Source organism: Equus przewalskii, chromosome 2, assembly GCF_037783145.1.
Source record: "Equus przewalskii isolate Varuska chromosome 2, EquPr2, whole genome shotgun sequence".
In the NCBI taxonomy this organism is placed as follows: Eukaryota; Metazoa; Chordata; class Mammalia; order Perissodactyla; family Equidae; genus Equus; species Equus przewalskii.
In genome coordinates, this window is record NC_091832.1 from 105,198,443 (window position 1) to 105,222,497 (window position 24,055).

The following is a 24,055-nucleotide window of genomic DNA, read 5'->3' on the forward strand; positions in this document are numbered from 1 at the left end:
TCCGCCCGGAGCCGTAATCCCGCGAGTGGAGCGCAGTGGAAGAGGGCGAGCCCCGCGTCTTCAGACCCCGCTGTCTTTGAAGAGGTTGAAGAGGCTCTGACTTCTGCAAAGGAAGACGGATTAAGCGGACACTACCGTCATTTGGATTGTAAACTCTTGAAAGATAAGACTTTTTCGTGTCTCCGCCTGCCTTCCCCATCGCTAAACAAACGTCTGTTCAATTAAATTAGGAGGAGAAAAAGTGGTGGGAAAGTTTCCACCCGCTTTCCTGGAGCCGAGAAAATTCCTGACAGGAGCTGGGAGACAGGGCTTCGCTTTCTCCTCGCTATGGCGCTGCCAAGTGGTAACCCTAACCCAACTCTGAGACGGGTGGGGTGGCGCTCATCTAAAATTTACGGTAGTGACCTCCGCTCGGGAGCACAAAGTGTGATTTGGGGCCGAGCAAGTGGGGCGTCGAGGGACGGCGCCGTGATGCCGCCGCTGCCGAGCGGGGTCTGCTGGCGCGCGGTGCTGGCCAGGGCCCACAGCGCCAGGCTCTCATCAGGGTCCCGCGGGGCGTCAGGCGACGCGGGTTGCGCGCAAGACCACCCGGCCGTAGTGGGCGAGCTGCGGGGAGAGCTGGACAGATTCGGCGGCGTCTCGGTGCGGCTGGGCGCGCTGGACCGCCTGGACGCCGCCGCCTTCCAGAGGGGCTTGCAGGGCAAGTGTGCCTGGGCCGAGGGGCTGCGCGGCACCCGAGCCTTTCTAATGAAGGGATCCGGCCCCACCCCCGTTCAAGTCCCGAGCCCGGAGGGAAGGGGAGAGGGCGCGATGACCCGCCCGGTTCTCTCCCTTTTGTTCCTGTGCCCTTTGCTGGGAGGTCTCTGAGGCGGTGTGGTGAAATGGCGATGATCCCACACTTTGGGATCAGCCGCCCTAGTTTCTGGTCCACTTTCTAGTGTGTGACCTTCGGCAAGTTCTGTCAACCACCAGTTCCCCATCCATCAACTGGGTGATGGGAGCACAGGGGATGGCTCAGAGTTAAGTGGGCTAATGCATATGAAAAGTGCTCAGCACGCATTCTGCCGCCTGTTGAACGCTCAGTCGCTGCTCGTTAATATCACTACGTTATGGTTTACCATCAGCTACCGAGCCGTGGTTCAGCCGGGCACTTTGCCCAAGACAAAACTAGCTCAGATTCTAGTAGAGGTGGTAGACAACGAGTGGACCCGAGAGGTTCTGAGTGGTCACGTTTGTGCACAAATTGGGTCAGGAGCCGTCGCGTCAGGAACTGGAGTTTGCTTCTCCTTACAGAGCAACAAGTCCTCTCTGATTGACCGGGGAGGGTGGCGGGTGGTTTCAGTTTCGATAGGAAATCTCTGTCTTTGAACCTGGAGTCCAGTGTTAAGAAAGGAAGCTTGGATGGAGGAGCCTTCACTTTGAGAGAAGCCCATGATTTGGTTGGAACAGCCTGTTTTTTAAATCGCGCCTGAGGGTCCTTATAATCGAACTGAAGGCATAGCCTGGACATTCAGCCATGGGAAGATTCTCTCATACTAACAGGAAACTTCAAATAATCTTTATCCTATTGAACAATATGGCAAGTGAGCATCTATGTAAATACGATCGACTAGCTGTCTTTATTCTTTAGTCATTCTCATTCCCAAGCCGCTTACCTCTTCACCTCATTTTCTCTCCTGCTTGTGAATAATTGCTGACTCTAACAGTATCACCAGTAGGAGAATCAGATCAATGTTCATCCTCTATGTGTACATTTCTGTAGGTAGATACAGGTATTTATTGTGCACACTCTGCCCAAACAGGTGATTAAAGCCCTACCTTAGTCAGCAAGGCAAAGCAGAAAGGAGGTTGGGTTTGGAGTCACACATCCAGGGTCCAAGTCCCAGGTTCTGCCACATGCTTAGCCAGGCATTAGGCAAATATTTGAAGATAGAAAATATTTGCCTCTTAGGTTGTTTATATGAATAATCCCAGCCCTAATTACTAGGTGGATGTGGTTATCAAAGATAAAGTATATGAAACTATAAACTCTTAAGTACTGTATACTTTTTCTATTTTTTACAAAAACCTTCTGTTGTACTAAGTGCTAGATACTGTTTTAAGAACTTTACAAATATTAATTCATTTAATAACAACCCTGTGAGGTAGGTGCTACTATTACCCCCATTTTAAAGATGATGATACTGAGACAAAGAGAGATTGAGCATTTCCCTGCTTTAGATTCTGCTTTTCCTGCACTGTCTGCCTCTACGAGCTACTGCTAATTCTGCTGTTGAGTCAAACAAAACTGAATAGTATTGCCTGTAAAGAGAAACTGAAATAATCTGAGAAGAAAGCCTCATAGGAAGTCTAAATCTGTTCTTTTCAAGTAAATTGGACTGTGTATTATGTATTAGCAAGAGTTGTTATGCAGATTTACACATGAAGTCTGTTGTTTTAGTTATTGATAACTAAAGTTAGATGGATGAACAGGTAATATGTTGCTCAGCTTCGCATATAATACATCTACATCAGTCGGGAAATAACCCTGGTTCTGGTCCTTGCTATGCAACTGACTAGCTGTGTGACTTTAGGCAAGCCAGTCATTTAGTAAGTATGAACTGAGCCCCAGTGCATAATCTCATGTTAACCTGGAGAAGTGCAAATGCATGAAATATTAATTAGTATTAGAAAAAATAAATAACAGAAGAGACATCATTAGGCAATGTGTAATAACTTCTGGTAAATCATTAACATAGTAAGTCCCTAAGTTCACCTATGGAGAGCATGTGAGCAGTGGTTAGGCAAGATTTTTGTCAGAGAGGTGGTGTATGAGCAGACTTTCAGGGATGGATATATAGCTGTGGGGATGAGGAATGGAGAAAGAAAAAGCATTCGAGTTTATTAGAGAAAAGAGAAAGGAAAGAATAAAGTGATTCTAAAGTTTCAAGCATTGGTGCCAAAAATAAACCTGTAAATGAAACTAGTTTGGAATGGATGGTGTAGGAGTCAATTTTGAACATACAGTGTGAAATTTGAAGTAGAAACCTTCAGAAAATTTCTGAGAGCAGAAAAATGCAGTGTTCAGGGAGGTCAGACTGGGCGACCATCCTTGTGTAGATTTTAGCTGAGACAGTGGGAGTTGACGGATACTCCAAGTTAGGGAGTGTAAAGATAAAAAGCAGGAAGCAAGTGACTGTGCTTTGGGAACTTCAGCTTTTTCATTTGATTAGAATGATTGAGTGGCAAGGAGGACATGGGAACTCTCTGGGGTGATAGAAATGTATTATTAATCTTGATTGGAGTGTGGGTTACACAAGTGTATGCGTATGTCAAAATTCATCAAATGTACACTTAAGAATTGTGCATTTCACTTGATGTAATTGAATGTCAATTTTAAAAAGATTTAATCAGAGAAAGAGTGAGGTGAGAAGGATCTGACCCCATATGAAAGACTCCCACGTGTTTGTCACACTGTTAGGCACACCGACTTTCAAAGAGGTAGAAAACATGGTCCTTAACAGGGAGGCCCTACTGCAGAGCTGTGGAAGAGAAGAGAAGGAAAAGGAATTTAACTATTAAATAAATAATCAAGCCTTCGCACCACACACACACACACACACACACACATACACATACATACTCTACAGGATTATTGTATAGATTAAGTGAGATGGTAGATGGAGAAAGAGATCTGAAAAGTTTTTCTAAAACTAAAGTATTAATTTGTTCACCCATAAATTAGAGGTGATAATACCTGCCTTTCATGGTTCTGAGAACTTAATGAGATGATGTATGTAAAGGAACTTAGTAAGAGCCAATAAACGTTAGCATCTTTTTCTCCTGGCTCAATCTTAAGTAATAAACTAAGAGAATTTAAGGAAGTCAAAAACAAATCTATCTTTATGTTCATCATGCTATTATTCATAATCAGGACAATTTAGGAACAATCTTTCCAAGAGTAGGAGGCTAGTTAAGTAACTTATAGTATACCTGTATGTGGAAAATTATGTAGGCTTTAAAAATTTATGTTCATTAAAAGAATTTTAATAACAAAGTGTTTACAATATATAGTAAAAGATGTGCTGTAAGTTATATATGGTATCATGTCAATTCCAAAATTATATTCATGGAAAAATGTCAAAATTTAAAATTTTATCTCTACATGCTAATAAAATGTGAAGTTTTGATTTCTTCATTATACTTTATTTTCAAAATTTTCAAGAACTAGCATACATTATATAAAAACAAAGTTATACTTTTAACCACCTTGAATTTTATAAACCAAAAAAAATTACAACAGAACTCTCCAAGGAAGAGTAAATAGAAACCCATAATAGTTATTTATAAAGATTAAAACTAAGGATGTTAAAAGGAACAACATTAAAATGGAATTTTAGGGGGCCAGCCCTGTGACCAAGTGGTTAAGTTGGTGCACTCTGCTTCCGCCACCCAGGGTTTTGCTAATTTGGATCCTGGGCGCAGACCTGAGGCCACATCCCACATGGCACAACCAGAAGGACCTACAACTAGAATATACAAATATACAACTATGTACTGGGGGGCTTTGGGGAGAAGAAGAAGAGAAAAAAAAAAAGATTGGGAACAGATGTTAGCTCAGGTGCCAATCTTAAAAAAAAAGTGGTATTTTATTTTGTTTAAATCAGTGTGTTTGTTCATTCCACAACTATTGAGTACTAATTATATGCCAAGCATTGTGTCAGATGATATAGATATACTGACTGTATTCTCAAGGAATTCAGTCTGGTGGAAAAATCATATAAACAAGGTGGAAATTGTAATAAAACATAGTAGTTCCCGTGCTGCTGATGTGAACAGGGCATGTTGGGATCCCCCCCGCCCAAGATAGCTAACCAGTAAGGGAAGTGGACACTTAAAAATGCCTACCTAGAGGACTTGACACCTTGAGATGAGTTTTAATTTATTCCACTCCTCTCACTGGACAATATTCACAGACTTTTATCTTCTTCTACCTTTTAGCTGCAATACAGCAATGGAGATCTGAAGGTAGAATAGCGGTATGGCTGCACATTCCCATTCTCCAAAGCCGATTTATTGCCCCTGCCGCTTCCCTGGGCTTCTGCTTTCACCATGCAGTATCGGACTCCTCAACGCTCACACTGTGGCTGGGAGAGGGGCCCAGCAGATTACCAGGATATGCTACACATCAAGTAGGAGTTGCAGGTCAGTTTCAATCTAATAATCGGAATTAACTTGTCAAAGGTTCACCCAATTTCTTACTTCTTACAGTTGAGCCATAATTCATTCATGTGGAATAACAATTTGCTTACGTTAAAGCATTAATCATTTTATCCTCCTTGGAACTGTTGAGTAGTGCTTTAAATAGATGAAGTTTGCCTTATGAATCAGCAGAGGGCAGCACAGAGAACAAGCAAGTTTAGTGTTTAGTTTTCCAAAGGATATGTTTGAACATGTTTTACACAGATATTGCAGTTTCACTACTTAAATAGTAACACTAAATTGGAATCAGGGAATAAATTCATTATGGTAAGACAAACATATTAGTACTAATTATGTGACTTTGTAAAATACAAGATAGCTTTTAGGTTGAATTTAAGGTAAAGCAAACCAGGTTTTCGATGATTTGAACTTTACTTCTTAAAGACATTTACATTAAGTTCTTGTGCCATGCAGTTGTTTTAAATGGCTTAACTTCAATATATTATAGAATTTTGAGTCACCGATTAGCTTCAGTGACATAGTCTTGAGAGAAGACTTGCTTTAGGCTAAGACAGGGGCTCTCAAATTGTAGAGTACATCAGAATCACCTGGAGGGCTTGTTAAAAGGGAGTGCTGGGCCCCACCCCCAAGAGTGTCTGATTCAGCTGGTGTGGGTAGGGCCCGAGAATTTGCATTTCTAGTAAATTCCCTGCTGCTGCTGCTGATGTTGATGCTTTTAGAACCAAGATTAAGAAAATTCCTAGATTTCCAGAAAAATTAAAATAGTATAGAATCCTTATGACTTACACTAAATGAAAGCAGTAGTACATATTAATTAGTAATTTAATTAATGATAATTTTATTTGCCTTCCTATAATTTACAAGGGCTTTTTTGTTTTTCATTGAAGTAAAATTTATGTATAACTGTATAAGTTTCAGGTATACAACATTATGATTTGGCATACAAGAGTTTTTAAAGGTAGTTTGCACCTTTGAAGTCTTAAAGGGGTGAGTCAAGGATGTCTAATGTTTTCTCTGTCCATGATCTCACTCCTCTGTAGCAAGTACAGGCATTCAGAAACTTTCCATTCAGCTCTACTTCAAAACACCACTTGATAATTTGATGACAGCTTCATACTTCATTAGAAAGGCATACAGATAACTATCAATTCATTGGTATGACTTTTAAATTAGAGTTTCCAGTTATTATACAGAATTGGTAATATTTGGATAAACAATGTCCTATGAAGGACTTGTTTATACCTAAGTACTGTATTGTGTATTATAATTAAGATCTACTATAGGAGTTCTGGGAATGAGAGACCTGGAACTTGACCAGAGTCTTGAAGAATAACTAGGATTTGAAGTGGCTGTTGGGAGTGGGGACAAGATAATGTAAGAAATTGTTCTGGAAACGTACAGAGTTTTTTAGATGAAGAGAAAATAGTTGACACTTGTTGTTATAAGCAACAGAAGGTAGGTGTGACTAGTGAAGGGGATCAGAACGTACCATCCCAGATTATGCCACTTTGGCATAGTGATTATTTTAAGCTAAAGACAACTGAGAAATAGCAGGTGCAGGAAGGGCTGTCTGCCTCCTCCTTTCTACCTAAAAGCAGGGCATAGATTTCTTGTACCAGGAAGAGGAGAACATTCTTATTGCCAGAGACAGGGAGTTGACACTGAGGTGAGTCTGTACAAACAAACCTTTTTAAAACAACCCTTATATCCATTAATTTTCCCCATATATTTCCTAGTCGCTTTCCCACAGTTTACTTCCCCTGGCCCAAACCCCTTTTTCTTTTGTTTTATCATGTCTTCATAATTTATTGCTCTTTGTTAAAATGGTATATAAGTCCCTGGGTCTAACCGCTCTGGGGATTTTTACTTCTTTCTGTGAAGCCCTTCACCTCCACTGCAGGCCATGTAAAAATATTAACATTAAATAAAATTTAATACTTTTTCTCCATTAATCTGTCTTCTGTCAGTTCAATTCACAGGCCCCAGACATGGAACCTAAGTGGGTAGAAGAAAAAATCTTTCCTCCCCTACACTGGAATGGAGTGAGCTATGGCTTTCTTACTGTTCTTCAAACATAGCATTCTTGTGTCTGCCTCAGAGCCTTTAAACCTACTGGCTCCTCTTGCAGTGCTCTTCCCCAGTGCTTTAGTTATCTTGCTCCTGAACGCCGAGGTTTCTGCTCAAAGATCTCCTCAGAAAAGCTCCTGAGCTTCCTGTCTAAAATAGAGCCTTCCTGCATGCCAGTCCCATCATCCTTTGTCCCTTTATCCAGCTCTACTTTTCTTTATAGCACTTATCACAATCTGAAATTATATTTTATTTCATGTAGTTAATTTCCCCCACAATAATATAAACTCTGTGAAGGCAGATATTTTTTCTCTCTTGTTCACCACTGTATCCTCAGGCTAAAGATAGTGTCTGGTATAAAGTAGGTGCTCAATAAATATTTCTTGACTGAATCATTGAATAGATCGTCAGGTGGAGACATCAGCCCTCTGAGAATGCAACTGTAGTGTGGTGAAAGGGTGATCTTGCACAGTGAGAAGAATGCCTACTCGTAATCCAGGCCGACGGGCTGTCAGTCTTTGAGCTGTGTGGATTTGGGCAGTGAAAATGATACCACTCACGGGATTACTGTGAGGAATACCTGCGATAATGCTCATAAAGCACTTAGCACACTACCTGACTGAGCATAATAATATAATAATAACTTCTATTTAATCCTTAATCTCTTTGGATTTATTTAACTTTCACGTTGTGACCAGCAGGGGTCACTCAAATTGTGCTTTATGGATGCTAGTTTTGTCTTTGGAATAAATATTTTGCTCATGTGTACAGTGAATTCATTAGGGAAAAGTTCAGTTTGAGTAATCACAAATTATTAAAATTTAAGAGTAAGTTTCCTTGGCATTTCTTTGGCATTGTCTCCCTTGTAAGGTCCGATTAAATTATGGTTTACATTTTTAATAGAAGCCAACATTAATGTTAATTATCTCTCTTAGTGGTTTTCCTTCTTGCCTTAAAATACTAAAGTATGGTGTTTTCCTTTCAGAGAAAATTGTTCTTCCTTGTGTTAACATACCCATCCCCTTATGTATTTTATCTCTACACAGCATTTATCACCTGCTCATGTTCTGTACCGTTTATTTTTTGTTTATTTGTCTGTCACCTCCTCACAAACACCAGAATGTGAGCCCCATAAGGACAGGGTATTTTGTTTTGTTAACCACTCTATCCCTAGCACCTAGAAAAGTGCCTGACACATAACAGGAGCTCAATTAATATAGTATATATAGAACTTATATGTATTATATATAAGAACTCAACTAATGCTGAAAGAATAGAGGAATACACAGAAAATATTTTTTTAACAATATCGTCCCACATTGTGTAAATACAAATATTTTTAAATTTTGGCATTCAGTGGAACCTAATACAAATCATTAAAGTATTTGTATTTTTGATCCAGGATTGCCCAAAAAGAAATTAAAAATTTTTTTAAAAACATTTATTTTTGAGTCCCTGACATCTAGTCAAATGCTGAGAATGAATAGATAAAAGAATTGGACTGGAACTCAAATATATATAAAGTAAAGAAGTATTCCAAAACAATATACTGGTATGTTATAACGTTGTGTACATAATCTAGTAAAGACATTTAAGTGCTTCAGGGAAGATTAAGATATTTGAGATTTATGTCGTCAGGGGGCACGACCCATGTTCTGTACAAAGAGCGTCAAGAAATAGAAATGAGAGTGGAAAAGTCAATTTATTTATTCAAGAAATATTTTTAAGCCCTTAAAATAATCTGGACACTAAAGTAAATGCTATACAAGGATAGACAGATTAATTTATTTAACTGTGTACTGTCAGGAATAGACAGTCTAGAGAAGAAGCTTAAGCAGATGACTGTCCTGTAAATTAGCCTGTGCTAGAACCATCCTTGGTACTCTAAGCTGTTAAAACAACCTGGATAGCTGAGCAACCAATTTCCTGCTGGAGAGATTTGCAAGTCTTCATGGATGAGGTGGTATTTGAACTAGGCCTTCAAGGATGGGTAGGATTTTGATGACCACAGTTAAGAGGGTGGGAGGAGTCTAAAGTAAATGAAATTAATTTTTCTCAGTTATCTTTTATTTTTCCCCCCAACAGGAGCTGTATTTGATGAAAATACTAGAAAAATATTGGTTGTACAAGATCGAAATAAAGTAAGTTGCTTCTGCTTTATAAATTGTTTTCTAAATGTTCAGTTTTCGCTAGAGAAAAATAAAATGTAGGAATTTTGATATGCTCAAGGAATTACAGAAAGATATCTTAAAAGTCATTTCTAAGCAGTTATGGGTCATTTAGGTATTTATTTAATCCCAAAAATATTTATGCAGGCCTTGGAATGTCAGGGTAAATGCAATGTTACTATCTATTATTTTTATGGCTTCTGGAAAATTGTAAATGGCTCTATTTAATTGGGAAGACAACTCTGTTTCTAACAGACTATCAAGATAGTCTTCTATTCATTCAACATTCGTTAAGCTCCTAATCTGAGCCAGGTGCTGGGAATACAAAGATTAAAAAGACAATATCCCTGATGTCCTTATGGTTAACAATTAACTTCGCCTTTAAAAAGCCCCTAAAGACTTCTCAGAGGAGGTGACATTTAAAGTGGGTCTTGAAAAATGAGTAGACACTTACTAGGCAAAAAAAAAAAAAAGTGTAGAAAAACAGACTGAGAACATTAGAATTGCATATATAAAGGCACAGAGTTCGGAAAGAGGCTAACATGGTGTCTTGATCTGTTCAGGCTGCTGTAACAAAAATGCCATAGACTGAGTGGCTTACACAACAAACATTTATTTATCACATTCTGGAGGCTGGGAAGGTCAAGATCCAGGCGCCAGCAGATTCAGCGTCTGGTGAGGACCTACTCCTGGCTCATAGATAGTTGTCTTCTCCCTGTGTCCTCACATGGCAGAAGACACAAGTGAACTCTCTGGGATCTCTTTTATAAGAGCACTACTCCCATTCATGAGGGCTCCACCGTCATGGCATGATCACCTCCCAGAACCCCACCTCATAATACCATCATGTTGGGGATTAGGATGTCAACATCTGGATTAGTGGGGTCAGGTGGGGGGGCATAAATATTCAGTCCATTGCACACAGTGTGGAAATAATGTGAAAAAGTTCACTGTGGCCAGGAGTGCGGGGAGTGGTAAAATATTTGACCAAAAGTCAAATAAAATAAAATATAAGGCATATAGGCAGCTAGAAGCAGCAAAGGTTTTTAAGAGAAGTATCATGATTAGAGATCAAATGTGTTTATGCTCAGGAGTATAAGTAAAAGTGAAAGAGAATAATTATTTTGATACTTTATGAGACTTTAATAAATACTCATGGACAGAGTCAAACATTTTTTTCCCTATTGTATATGTTTTTAAAATTTTAAACTAATATTTGTAATGATAGCTGAAAGCAGCATCACACATTTCTCAGAAATGTTACCTAAAATTATTTTCATAGTTATCTCATAAATAACTTTTGAAGTTTGGGTAAGGCAGGATCTCTGACTCAAACTAAGCTTTATCATCAACGGAAATTTATTGAATGCCTAAGGTAGTATTGTGCCTAGCCCTCAATAAGTTTTATATTTGAATTGGAACATATAAATATAAATATATATATATACACACACCCATATATATATATATTTGATGAGAATGACTGGCGAGTGGGAAGCATGATTGAGTAGTGGAAGTAGATCCTAGTTAGGAGGGGTCCTGGGAGCCAGGCAGAGGAGTTTAGATTTGATGTGGAAACAGTAGCTTTTGAACAATTTTGATTGAGATGACAAAGTGATGAAGATGATGTATGGAAAAGATTAAACTAATACCAATATGCAAATTAACCTGACAACAATATCCTGAATGAAGGAGAGTCAGTATAAACACAGTGGACTTGGGAGTCAGGCTGATCTGAGTTCCAGTCTCTATGCCACTTCTACCTTGGCCACATCTCTGAGCCTCAGTTTCCTCATCTTTAAAATCTAGATAATAATATCTTCCTCATAGAAATTATGCATTCGCTGTCCTTTTTTCCAACTGGATTTATACCTAGTACTATGTGACTAGAGTTTGTAATATTTCTTTTGTATTAAATAAGGGAAAAATATGTTAATAAAATAAAGATTATTAATGCTTATAAGCAAAGGGGGGGAGGAGCAGGGAGGATGCAAACAAAGATATAGCCAGAGAGGCCCACCAGGTGATTGCTGTAGTAATTAAGAGGGGAGGTAAGGAAGCCTTGCACTAGGATGATGGTGTGAAAAGGAAGAGATAGATGCCTCTATGAATTGGTGACAGTAAATTTGTCAGTTAAGAAAAAGAATGAGTTTTAAATCATTTGTGATTTTGAGTTGAGGGTGGGAGCTGAAATAATGGTATCGCTAGGGATGTTGGTAGAGGGGAAATGAATTCATTACAGAAAATTTGAGGTTGAGTTAAAAGAGATATTGAAGTGGGAATATCCAGACATTTCTTCTCATTCCTCCTAATGAATTATTGAGTACCAGACAAGTTGTTATTGGTCAATTAATTCCTCAGTTCCCTATGGTACTAAAAAGAGATGTGAGATGAAGCATATTAGTTAATGAATTTCTTTTTACAACTTCGACCATCATGACCCACAGTACTTTAAAACTGTAGGCAGTGGTCTTCATCCACAGGAACAGATACGAGGAAGATATTGATATATCGAGTCTAGGATTGCATGGCCTAGCCTCACTGTGCTAAGAGGCCTGGCGGGGGACTTTCCATGGCTTCCATACAGCTGCAGTTCTAGCTATTGTATTCTATAGAATCATGCTCTGTGGAGTTGTGCAATATAGCACAGTGCCACCCCAAGAAAAACAGGTACATAACAAACATTACATGAAAGAGAGAACTGAGTAGTATGTTCTAAAAGCAGACAAAAAGTACACTGAAGTTAATTTTCGGCATCATCTGTATAAATAGTTGACAATTAGGGATAAAGTAGTTGAAAAGTAGGAAGAGTAACACATATCAGTTCTTTCCCATAGGCCAAAGAGGTTAAAGGAGTTGAAACATGAAGATAATAGTTGAATCATACTAATCTATATTCTTCACATGTCTAGATATGAGTTAGTCCGCCATTCTCTAAAATAAACTATTTGGAAGTGAGGACTTCTCTGACATCACATTAGGAATGGAAGATAAACACCCAGAGAGCTTTGTGTCTGGTGCAATTCATGGAGTGTGAATATGTGTGTGTGTGTTTTAATAGGAAAGTTCGAACTTAGTTGTTTTAGAACATGTTAAACTTCAGTTATGCCCCAAGTACTACACTTAGTAACTAAAGTTAACATTTTATAGTGCATTGGGAAAATGGGTTCAATTCTTCCCTGTACCTAGGTTCTCTCTTTGAAGGAAATTAATTAATTCTCCATTTTGGTCCATAAATGTATCATTTTGAGAAGAATATAGTTCTATACATAGAGGAATGTATCTCAGATTCTTCAAATTCCAATTTTTTACGTCTGTTTGTGTGTATGTGTGTGTATATACATATGACATATATATATGAAGTTAAAAGCCAAATTATTATCAGCATCTGCCAACTTGGCCATACAAGGAATATTCAGTTATAGTATAGCTGTTCTGAGCTTAGGTTTCTGAGAAAATTATCCTCCCTTTCCCTCTTCACTAGCTTTTGATCCCTTATTCCTATTTCACTGTGCTCTTATATATATATATATCACAGATGATTTTTTCAAAGACAAGATATAAACAATAATAATATGTATTGTGTATTTATGGCATGTCTTTACTTGAATACATGAGTACTTCACATGAAGTAGCTATTTTAATCCTCGCAACAACCCATGAGGATTTTTATCCCCATTTTAAAGATGAAAAACCTGAGGCACAGAGAAGCTAAGTAATTTACCCACAATTACATAGATGATGTAGTGGAACCAAGATTCTAATCCAACCAGTTTGATTTCAGAGTCTGTAATCTTTAAAAAAAAAAAAAAAAGATTAGCCAAAGCCCAAAATAATTCATTTCATAATAGAGCGATAAGCCTCAGTTTTCTCCACACTCAATTCCAAGCGTCAAGTAAGGACTTCAAAGACATACAACGATTTTCCTCAATGCCAACAAATTGTGAGGGACACCAGATGGTCCCTAGTTTATCCTATTCTACCTACAAAAGAAAAGTTCCTGTAGTCATTATTGTATTATTTTGTCATTCAGGTCTTACTACCCTTAGGGCAAACGGGCTTGCATATAATTAATATTGAGTATCCAAGATCTGAGAAGATTTATTTAGGATTATGTTCAATTAAATTGGCTTACACCAAAAGTAAATATTATAACTAGCAGACAGATGATATGTCCAAACGTTATTGACAAATACTATATATACAAGTAACAAATTCATTCATTTCTTTTACTGTTTGAAAAAAAATCTATACCTTGATATATAAAAATTACTTCTAAAGAGATCTTTTAAAAGGCTTTACTATCTTTTAACTATATCCCTTTAACTATCTTTTCCTTGCATTTAAAGAAGCAGCAGTCTGACCAAAGTTCATTTAATCTTTTCTGGGCTCAAGTGACATAAGAAGTTGTAGAGACAAAACAGGATCAGGACACCTAGGTTCTAGGATTTGGCCCCACCACTAACTAGCTCTAAGACTCTGGGCAAATCTCTGAGCCTCTGGGAAACTAAGTTTCCCCACTTATAAAAATAAGGAGTTAGAGTCAGTGATCTCAAATGAAATACTATAATTATACCTATAGATTTATGGAAGACAAGATACCAGATATAATCTGATGTTAAACAAAAATATCCAACTGAGTAAATTTTAAAGATCTTACTGGCTTTAGTCAACAATTCATGAATCTGGTAGCATTCCGTCTAACAGATAGAAAGGAGCTCTGAAGACTACAAAATGAAAAGACTTTTATAGGCAGAAGGGGGCAGGACAAGGAAAGAGTGAATAGTTTGTGGCAAACTCATCTTCCTTAAGGGGACAGCAGGGGTCTGTCAGGCAGATTACTTCACTAGTGCTGACCAGGTAATTCTAGATTGACTGGTTTAAGATTCCATTCCTGGGAGAGGCTGACACTGCAATTAGGTTAGGCCTTAAGTCTCAGTTTGGTGACGTGGGCTTAGCACAAGTGACTCCATTTTGGACCTGTTGTCTCTTTTTTTAACACTGGTTTAAGCCACTTTATTATTTTGGAAAGAAAAGGGTAAACTATTCAGATTTTTAAATAGCACACTGTGTTTCAGAAATGACTTTGGCAAATACAGTTTTATTAAGGACTTCAACAGAGACTGAAAGACAGCCAGACTAACATGATTGCTCCACTCTGAGCAGTTTCTCAGGGTTGGTTGATCTACCAAATTAGAATCTATGTATGTAGTTACTCATATATTAAAACATGGAAATTCATAGAAAACAAACCTAGGTCTGATAATGTTAAAAATCGGGTGGCAGTCTGAAAAAAGGAAAAAAGGAGCTCCCCTGGCAACTGTAGCTGTCTTACTCCAAACCTAGACAGAGTGATGTTTTCTGGCTGTTTTTTTTTTTTTCCCTTATAAAACCTGCCAAGACAAATGATTTAACAGGTTCGGTTTGTAGGAATCAAACTTCCAGAGCAATCTGTATCACAGTAATTGAAAAGGAAAGAATTGAGTTGAGCTATATTTTTAAAACAGGGCAATAGTCAAAACTATGTATGCTAAATTTACCTAAATTCCAACATAAACCACTAAAACTTTTATGATTCTCAGTTCATCGTAGTCGCATTCAATCTTCTCTAGTTTTGTTCGTCTTAGTTTCAAAGACATGACTGCCAGTGTTTTCTGGAATGTTTGTTAGTGTTTTCCAAGGTAGTTGAGAAACAAAGGGAGACCCAAGACTTAATGACTAAACAAAAACTCAAGACTTCTCCACAGGGACATTGTTGTAGCCATTCTTTGTAATAAGTGAGTTCATCCTGTAACGTTAACTTATAAAGATGTGAGCGGAGAGTTTTCCAATCCCACCCCTGCCTTTAGGCTGGGGTGATTTCTGAGTAGTTAACCCTAGATAGCTTCCTAAGTGGTTCATTTGGTGGCTTTTGGAACCTACAGCCATATCTGAAGAGAATTAAAAACGCAGGTAAAGTGGGAGCACCAGCTCTGCTGTGGCCTCCAGTCTTCTAAAACATCATGACCAAACGTTTGCTACTGCTTGACCATCACCAAGTCACTGTTCTTCTGCTATAGCACGCATTCCTGATCCTGGTTGATGAGGTTTTCAGGCTAAAAAAATTATTTTAATTCCATCATGTGTTGCTATTTAACAGAAATAAAATCATATAATCAAATAATGATAATAATTGTGATGATATAAAATACTTCTACAAAATTATCTCCATTTTTCAGAAGAACTGTGATTTAGAAGGTTGCACTAACTTATTCAGCATTATACTACTAGTAATTGGCAGAACAGAATTTAAGTGTAGAGAGGAATCTTTGCACTAAACCAAAGCAAGTGAAAACAGAAAATGAATTAAAACCTGGATGTGAAGGAGTCAGTAGTATATGGCAATGCCTACATGTATATTGCAGAGAATACAAAAGACTTCACTTGAATAGGGTTTTGTTTTTAGGGAGGTAGTTTTTGTTTTTTAATATATTGTGCAAATGCCACTGTCTGATGCTGAGGTTAACAATTTCCTTCAGTTCAGGTGCCAGTAATGATACTAAGCAGTACACATTTGGTGGCCTAAAGAAGAGAGATAAGGGCAAAAGAGTGTGAAGAAAAGAAATATGGAGAAAAGGGAGATGATTAAGTGAAGGAGAAAAGGGTAATTATCAGTTCTTGACAAAATCTAGGATGATCAATTTGTAGGGTTTTTAGAATTGATTCTATATATAGGAAATAGAAAAGTCTTTATTAAAAATACTTTTGTTTTTGGCTTCCTGAGGTGGCTGAACTTTTCAAGAGTACTTATGATCCAGCAATTGTTCCTTTAAAAGTTAATAAGCTTTAATTTTTTTCCCATTACTCAAGGTTGTTTGGATTCTGAGAGAGATTAGTTCAAGGTAATGAGAGATGAATTAATAGATCAGAATGACACATTATTAATTCACAGTGGGGGGAAAGGTTCCAGGCCTTCCATTATCAGAAATGAATTGAAGAAATATTCCCAGATGTGACATATGCTGCCTCCAAAATGCAAAGAGGTGCTCCAAGTGCTTTGAGTGGCAGGTGGCTGAAGGTGCAACAACTTGCCCATTACCTTAGAGATCCACAGACCATTATACCTCTAAAAACTGTATAAGTTCATCTCCCATTCTCTGGCACATATATGTCTTACTAAGACCTCTGGAGTACTTGACACATCCTGCTCTCCAGGTCCAGTTAGCATCAATACAGCAGGGTAGTGATAACTCCTGGTATAGAGTAAAATCACAACTACTGAGATCTTTACATATGGAATGGAATGCGGTACAGATGGAAGGGGAAGTGTTGGTTGATGGTAGCTATGGCACTTTAACAGCACGGGGATAGTAATAGTTACACAGCTTTGGAGATGGCTAGCTTTTGTTAACTGTTTTGAAAGCCTTGACACAATAAAAATGACAAGCTCAGGTCAGCCCATCAACTCAAGGCCCAATATGAAAACCATAGGCCTCCATGGCAGCATTTAAGGGGACCTTCGTATTCTGCAGCTACAGAACTGGCAATGCTGAAATTAAGACCTAGATCCAACTGTAAGCCTATTAGAGCTGCAAAGGAGACTGGATAGAGTTTGACAGATGTCCTATGTCAAAGCCAGTCTCTTAACAGGAAAAAGAGTAGAACCCTGAGGCCCTGAGTGAGTGAGCATGAAAATTTTGAATCTCATATTCTCCTGAATCCTCTGAGCCGATAGAAGCAGCACCATTCTTGCTAGAGAGAGCAGCCTCCCCTTGCCTGGAGGCTCTCTAAAAGACAAGAGCTTTTATATTAGGACAGTGTATTTTAAAATCATTACTAGTCTGGAATATTCATGATGGTCTCCAAACCTGGTGACCTCTGACTATAGAAGTGTTCACTTACTTATAGTTAGTTGATTAGCATAATTGTTCCCTCAAAAAATAAATTGAAAATGATCCCCAAAAAGTAGGAACATGGACTACCCGAAGAAAGATGTTAACTATAGGATGAAAATAACTATGTGACTTTTAACCTTGTGGCTATAGCAGAGCACAAGATACGCAGTTGAACCAGCATGCTGCGTTATATTTTGTTATATAGCAAATGGCATTTGCGAGCAGAGAAAGAATGCTTCTACTTCTTTAGGTGGCTACATCTGTCATAGGTGGCTTAGGCACTGACTGACGTATCAGTCAGTGAGGAGTTGAATGAGAGATGACCTCTTAAAGTCCCGGTTCTTTCTATGGCTCACAGGCAGAAATAAATGAACAGTACTCCTGAAATTTCCTATATGGAAAAGACTACTTCTCTTTCTCCCTTATGTTGGCAGAAGTCAAGTATAACAGTACACGGAGGGGAAAAAAGTAATGGGACCTGTGTGTATGTGTGTGTGTAATATATGTATAAACACACACATACATAAGAATGATTCTCATCTGCTTCCAAGTGACCAAAAAAATGATCCAAATATAAAAAGAGCCTACTGAGTAAAATATGCTATAAGAGCCTCAAAGATGCAAATTGTTCGTATTATACTGTAACAAAACTACTGAGAAAATCAGCTTAATGTAAAACAGTAAGAAATTTGATTGTATTATTAATAATAGCGTTTGGCATTTATTGAATGCTTAACCTGCACTACAGACTATCCTATGTGCTCTACATTATGTAGTTCCTTAAACATCCTGGCAACCAGTTATCATCCCTATTTCACAGGCTGGGAAACTCAGCCAGAGAGTTAGGTCATAAAATAGTGTGAGAAGAACGTTTCCTCTGCCATTGTGGGTGGTCAGGGAGTTAACTGACAACAGATTAACAGCAGAAAAGTGTGGTGAGTGCTCCCGAGACAACCAGGGGTAAGGGTTTCCATATCAGCTTAACGAAAGGGGAGCGGGGAGCTAAGGCTTCTGTGGGAAACAAATAGAAGGTGTGGCAGCTTCTGACAATGTTTGTTTATGCAATTGCTCATCCAGGTGCTGAAGGTTAGTTTCCTCCCTGGCTGGAAGCTCCCCCAGAGGGGATTTGTGGCATCTTCATTCTCAGGAAGCTCTGCCTTGAATCAAATAAGGGATGCTCTGAAAAGGCTTCTTCCTACATCTTGCTGTCTCTCAGATGTCTTCAGTTTAAAGTAATCTTTATGCCATTCTGGTGGGTTGTGTGTCCCTTCATTTGGGACAGCACACAGCTAATTCAAATCTCTAATAAGATCTGCTGCTTAGCAGCTGCTGGGGTCTCTGAGCTCAGAAAGTGGGACCAAGACCTCTGAAAATGAGGCATCAGCTGGCTGGTGTCTCTGGGGAGGGAGATGCACAATGAAGCTTAGGTTGAAAATGCTAGGAAAACTGCACACTGGATTTGGCGGATACTAGGGGAAGGAACCGCTGCTGCCAGAATGAAGCAGCATTGCTGAAGTGATACAGGAACCACAAGCATGTGGAAAGCCCACAGAAAGCAGACGGAAAGGAGCTGGTCCCTTCTTCCTCCTCCAGCCTTAGAATCTGTTGGTGGGGCCCAAAAGGGAGTCAACTGGCAAGGGAGAAATTGGTTAGTAGAGTCCCAGCTCCAGCATCACTAGGCAGAGCATGGAGGATGGGTTTGGAGCTGAGAGATAATAACAGCATCAACTTATTAGAAATGCACATTCTCAGGCCCCACCCCAGACCTGATGAATCAGAAACTCTGAGGATGCTGCTCAGCAATTTGTGTGTTAACAAGCCCTCCAGGTGATTCAGGTGCAGAGTCAAGTTTGAGAACCACTAAATTAGAACATTGGGCTTCCAGACTCATTTGCTGATTTTCAAACTTGCCAGTGATTAGTTCTTTAAGAATGAGAAGGTGCTGCTTTTCAGAATCAAGACATGATCCTCACATGCTTCTAGACAGTTGGGATTGGCGAAAGCTAGAGACAAATTCAGATTATATAAGACTTTAGTTTCTTTATGCATTAAGAATGATACTCCTACTTAGGGTTTGGGTTTTTTTTGTTACAGAGATCCACCTAAGAGAGCAACAAAATATGAAAACTGCGTTTTCGTGTATAGTTCAATGTTGTAATAAAAAGTATAAAGTGAGACACTAAATTATATTTAATTTCTGTAATTATTTTGGTGTGAGGTGGAATTAAAGCATAAATGATAGCTATTAACATAAATAATTAGCGCAATTTCCAGACACCTGAGTCAGTTTTTCTCCTTTAAGTGCTCACTCTCCCCAGGCATTAGTGTCAAGTGTTTCTTGGAGAGGAAAGTTTTTTTTTTTTTTTATTGAGTTATTGATAGGTTACAATCTTGTGAAATTTCAATTGTACATTAATGTTTGTCAGTCATGTTGTAGGTGCACCACTTCACCCTTTGTGCCCACCCCCCACCCCACCTTTCCCCTGGTATCCACTAAACTGTTCTTAGTCCATAATTTTAAGTTCCTCATATGAGTGGAGTCATACACAGATTATCTTTCTCTCGCTGGCTTATTTCACTTAACATAATTCTCTCAAGGTCCATCCATGTTATTGCAAATGGAATGATTTTGTTCTGTTTTGCAGCTGAGTAGTATTCCATTGTATATATGTACCACATCTTCTTTATCCATTCGTCTGTTGCTGGACACTGAGGTTGCTTCCATGTCTTGGCTATTGTAAACAGTGCTGCAATAAACATTGGGGTGCATAGGACTTTTGGGATTGCTGACTTCAAGCTCTCTGGATAAATATCCAGTAGTGGGATGGCTGGATCGTATGGTAGTTCTATTTTTAATTTTTTGAGGAATCTCCATACTGTTTTCCATAGTGGCTGCACCAGTTTGCATTCCCACCAGCAGTGTATGAGGGTTCCTTTTTCTCCGCAACCTTTGGAGAGGAAAGTTTAACCCTCACCACGAGCATCTGCACATACTCAAACACAAATTTAAAATATTTAAACCGTGTCCTTTCTCCTTTCCTACCCACATATTCCATTCCTTCATCCCTGCCCCATGATTTTGAGAAATAAAAGAACTAAAAGAGGCTTGACCTTGTAACCTGGTGCTAAAGAGCTGAGGTAAGGGTAGGGACCTATTCGTTCATTCACTAAACATTACTGAGTTCCTATACATACTATGTGGTAGGCTCTGTTCTAAGCACTAGGCAAACATTAGTGAACAAAGCAAAGTTTCTTTGTCTGGACCTTATATTCAAATAGGTAAGATATGAATAATAAACAAATGAATATATAATATATAAGGTGGTGATAAGTTTTTTTTTTTAAGAAAAATACAATGGTACAGGGAGAAAAAAGAATTGACTGGGCTTGCTATATTGTGCATTAATTTCTTTATGCTCTCACTTGGCATTCAATAAAGTTTTCTTGAAAGAATGAACAAACTTATTAAGAGATCTCTATGGTTGCTTCTGTCTCGTTGGTGACAGTGATAATATTGTAGCCAATGAGATTTATCTAAATACAGTGGCTCTGAATTCTGAAAAGTGAGAGTAGTAGCATGAAAGACTAGAACAGTGAAAATAAAAGATACTCAAATTTCTGGCATCTGAGCAAGTTGGAGTAAGGGAAGTACAAGCTGGTCAATTAATATGAGAAAACCAGAAGGAAGTGGCTAGCACGTCTGTACCTTTGTTCTAGGTTCTCGAGATATGGCTAAAAGAAATTAGTAGCCTTTGGGGGTTCCGTTTACACAAACTCCTAGTTAAGATTTCAGCAGCCACGCCCAGGGAAGGTCCTGAAACTAATCATCTGCTTAGGAAAACAGAAGATGTCTGTGAGGTTGGAAAGTAGTTAGAAAAAGGATCAGAAAATGAATCATTCCGGTTCACTCATTCTAGAAACTCCAAAATAAACTTGAGTTTATCTTCAGGACAAGTTTTAAAAGAAACAGTGCTATTAAACTTGAAATTACTTTAACAGAGAAAATATCTTTCATTCTGTTATCTCTGAAAAATGCATTAAAAAATAATATTTACCCTTTGTTGATATCCAAAGTGCTTACTTCACAGGCTAGCAATTCCTAATACAGAGGAAGGAGGGGTTCCAGAGTGGTAGATGGGACCACCCTTGCATCATTTACACTGTCTTCTATTTTCTGTTCACCCCTACAGACACGCATGCGTGCGCACACACACCCACAAACACCAGATTTATAGTTGGTAAAGATACAGGAAAAATTTGTCATCATATTCACCATTCTGAAATATGAAGGAACTACTCTAAACATAGTTTAAAATCACACGTTTTTATAAGTTGAAAGGATACTTTACCTTTTGTAGTATGTAAAAATCAGATCTGCTTCAGGAACTAGATGACCTCACCAACTCAAAGCAGGGAGGGGTCATAAATGGGAGTGTTGAGTAGCACGCAACGAGGAGGCACAAGAATGTCTGAGAATAATATTTCTTTTAAAAGAGAGTGGAAAGTTCCTTTTTTAAGATTAGAGGAAAAAAGATCATGGAATTTTACACATGAAGCATAGAGATATTTTGTCTTCCTTTATAGGAAGAGGGAACAAAGATGAAAACATAAACTCAAAAAGGCTAAATATTCAAAACCCATTCTTATGCCTTCCTCAGTTATTTTTCCCTCATGAAAAAATATACTGCAAAGATAGAATAACAGTATATCACTAACAAAGTGATACATCTCAGCCAATCAGAAGATCCTAGATAGGGAACTCACAGGCAACAGGTAGCTACAAAGATGTTTGATAACAAACTAGATTTTAGTTCAAATTCACAAGCCCTTGAAGAGTGTAAGTCTAAGATACAGATTCTGGTTCCGTTTACATAGATATTCCACTGAGGTCGGAAAAAAAGATCAAAAGGTATGTGAAAAAGCAGCGAATAGCAGTTAAAGGTTAGTGAGAAAATGGTAAATCAACTTTTTAAATTTCTTAAAAGATGGTTAGAATCAGACTGCCTGGATTTTAACCCTGAGTTTACTACATACTAGCTGTGTCACAACAGGCAAGTTATTGAATCTTTATATGCCCTCAGTTTCATCACTTCTAAAATGGGAACAATACTAGTGCCTCATGGGGTTACTGAAAAGTTTAAATGTTTGTAATTCTTATAAAAACATTCAGCACAGTGTCTGGAACATAGGGGGCATTCAATATACATTACCTAGTATTATTTTAACATTATTATATAGTTAAACCCAGTTAGTGGGAATTTGTTTGTTTGTTTGTTTTGAGGAAGATTAGCCCTGAGCTAACATCCACCACCAATCCTCCTGTTTTGGCTGAGGAAGATTGGTCCTGAGCTAACATCTGTGCCCATCTTCCTCCACTTTATATGTGGGATGCCTGCCACAGCATGGCTTGATAAGCAGTATGTAGGTCCACGCCTGGGATCTGAGCTGGTGAACCCCGGACCACCAAGCAGAGAGTGCAAACTTAACTGCTACGCCACCAGGCAAGCCCTGGGAATATTTTTTAATATTAAAAAAAAAGTGAGAAGACATACTCATCTCTCCATTGATCATAGCTACAACATTAACCAGGTTTGTCAAACCATATAACTTAGGCATCTCCATCTACCACTCAGGAACTGCCTGCAGGCTCAAGCTTTTTAGGAGAAGAAGCTTTTTAAAAATAAGCTCTTGGGGCCGGCCCGGTGGTGCAGTGGTTAAGTGGGCATGTTCCACTTCGGCGGCCTGGGGTTCACTGGTTCAGATCCAGGGTGCAGACATGGCACCATTTGATGGGCCATGCTGTGGTGGGTGTCCCACATGTAAAGTAGAGGAGGATGGGCTCAGATGTTGGCTCAGGGCCAGTCTTCCTCAGCAAAAAGAGGAGGATTATCAGCAGATGTAGCTCAGAGCTAATCTTCCTAAAAATAAATAAATAAATAAGCTCTTTAAACCTGGTGCCAGAAAATATCACAAATTACTCACCAGCATAAAAATATATGTAAACTTTCCATACCTAAGTTTTATGAAATAAGCAAAATCAAATTTGTGTGAGCTGTTTTCAATCTTTGTATCTAGCATTCTTCCCCTTCTAAGTTCATATCTCCAAATTTAATCAACAATGAATCTCTAATTATTTTAAAAGTTGACTTGTTTTAGGTAAGCATTTATCTGCCCCACTGTAACATTTCTTTTGTTAGAAACAGAATTTATGCTGGTGAAGTTCAATACCCAGCAGACGAGAGACTGCATAGTTTCTGTAGCAACAGAGCTTCTGGAACCATTTCAAAATGGAATGCCAAAGACAGTGCATTAATGGAGAGATGATATTTAGAGATATATTTCTACATTAATAAAATAAAACATAATATACTTTATAAGTTAATCTCAAGTCTGAGCCAGACATGGAAGGGTGGAAAGCCTGAATTCTGTACCCGCATAATCAACAGCCTGTGGAAACTCTGGGAACCGTGCCACTGGTCTCCAACCTAGCATAGTTGGGAAATGACACATTCTTTAAGAAGCACTCGTCCAGGAAATGAGTGGGTCACAAAGCAGTCCAGCAAAAGGTCCATAAAATGTGTTTTATGAATGAAGAGTATAAGGTGTACTGGCTGCAGCACCTTTATGAGTATGTCATAATTTCTCAGTCATTCCTCAGTTGTTATCATGGTGATGGATAGATATAACAGAACTCTAACAAGAAAAAATAATCATGTCAGCCATAACAATATTGTCCCATGCCAT

The 24,055-nt window shown here is 38.5% G+C and overlaps 1 protein-coding gene across 4 annotated transcripts in view; it reads left to right on the forward strand.

Moving 5' to 3' along the window:
* Positions 1–3: 3 nt before the first annotated feature.
* NUDT6 (nudix hydrolase 6) overlaps positions 4–24,055 on the forward strand; it is a 30,081-nt gene continuing 6,029 nt past the window's right edge. Inside the window, exons 1-3 of one of the 4 annotated variants that reach the window (XM_008507848.2) lie at positions 4–700; positions 4,981–5,184; positions 9,355–9,410. In XM_008507848.2, the coding sequence (XP_008506070.2) occupies positions 328–700; positions 4,981–5,184; positions 9,355–9,410 (633 nt within the window). In that variant the 5' untranslated portion in view covers positions 4–327. Of the gene's footprint in view, positions 1,584–4,980; positions 5,185–9,354; positions 9,411–24,055 lie in introns of all 4 variants that reach the window. The other 3 variants (XM_008507849.2, XM_008507850.2, XM_070609153.1) reach the window with 3 other exon arrangements.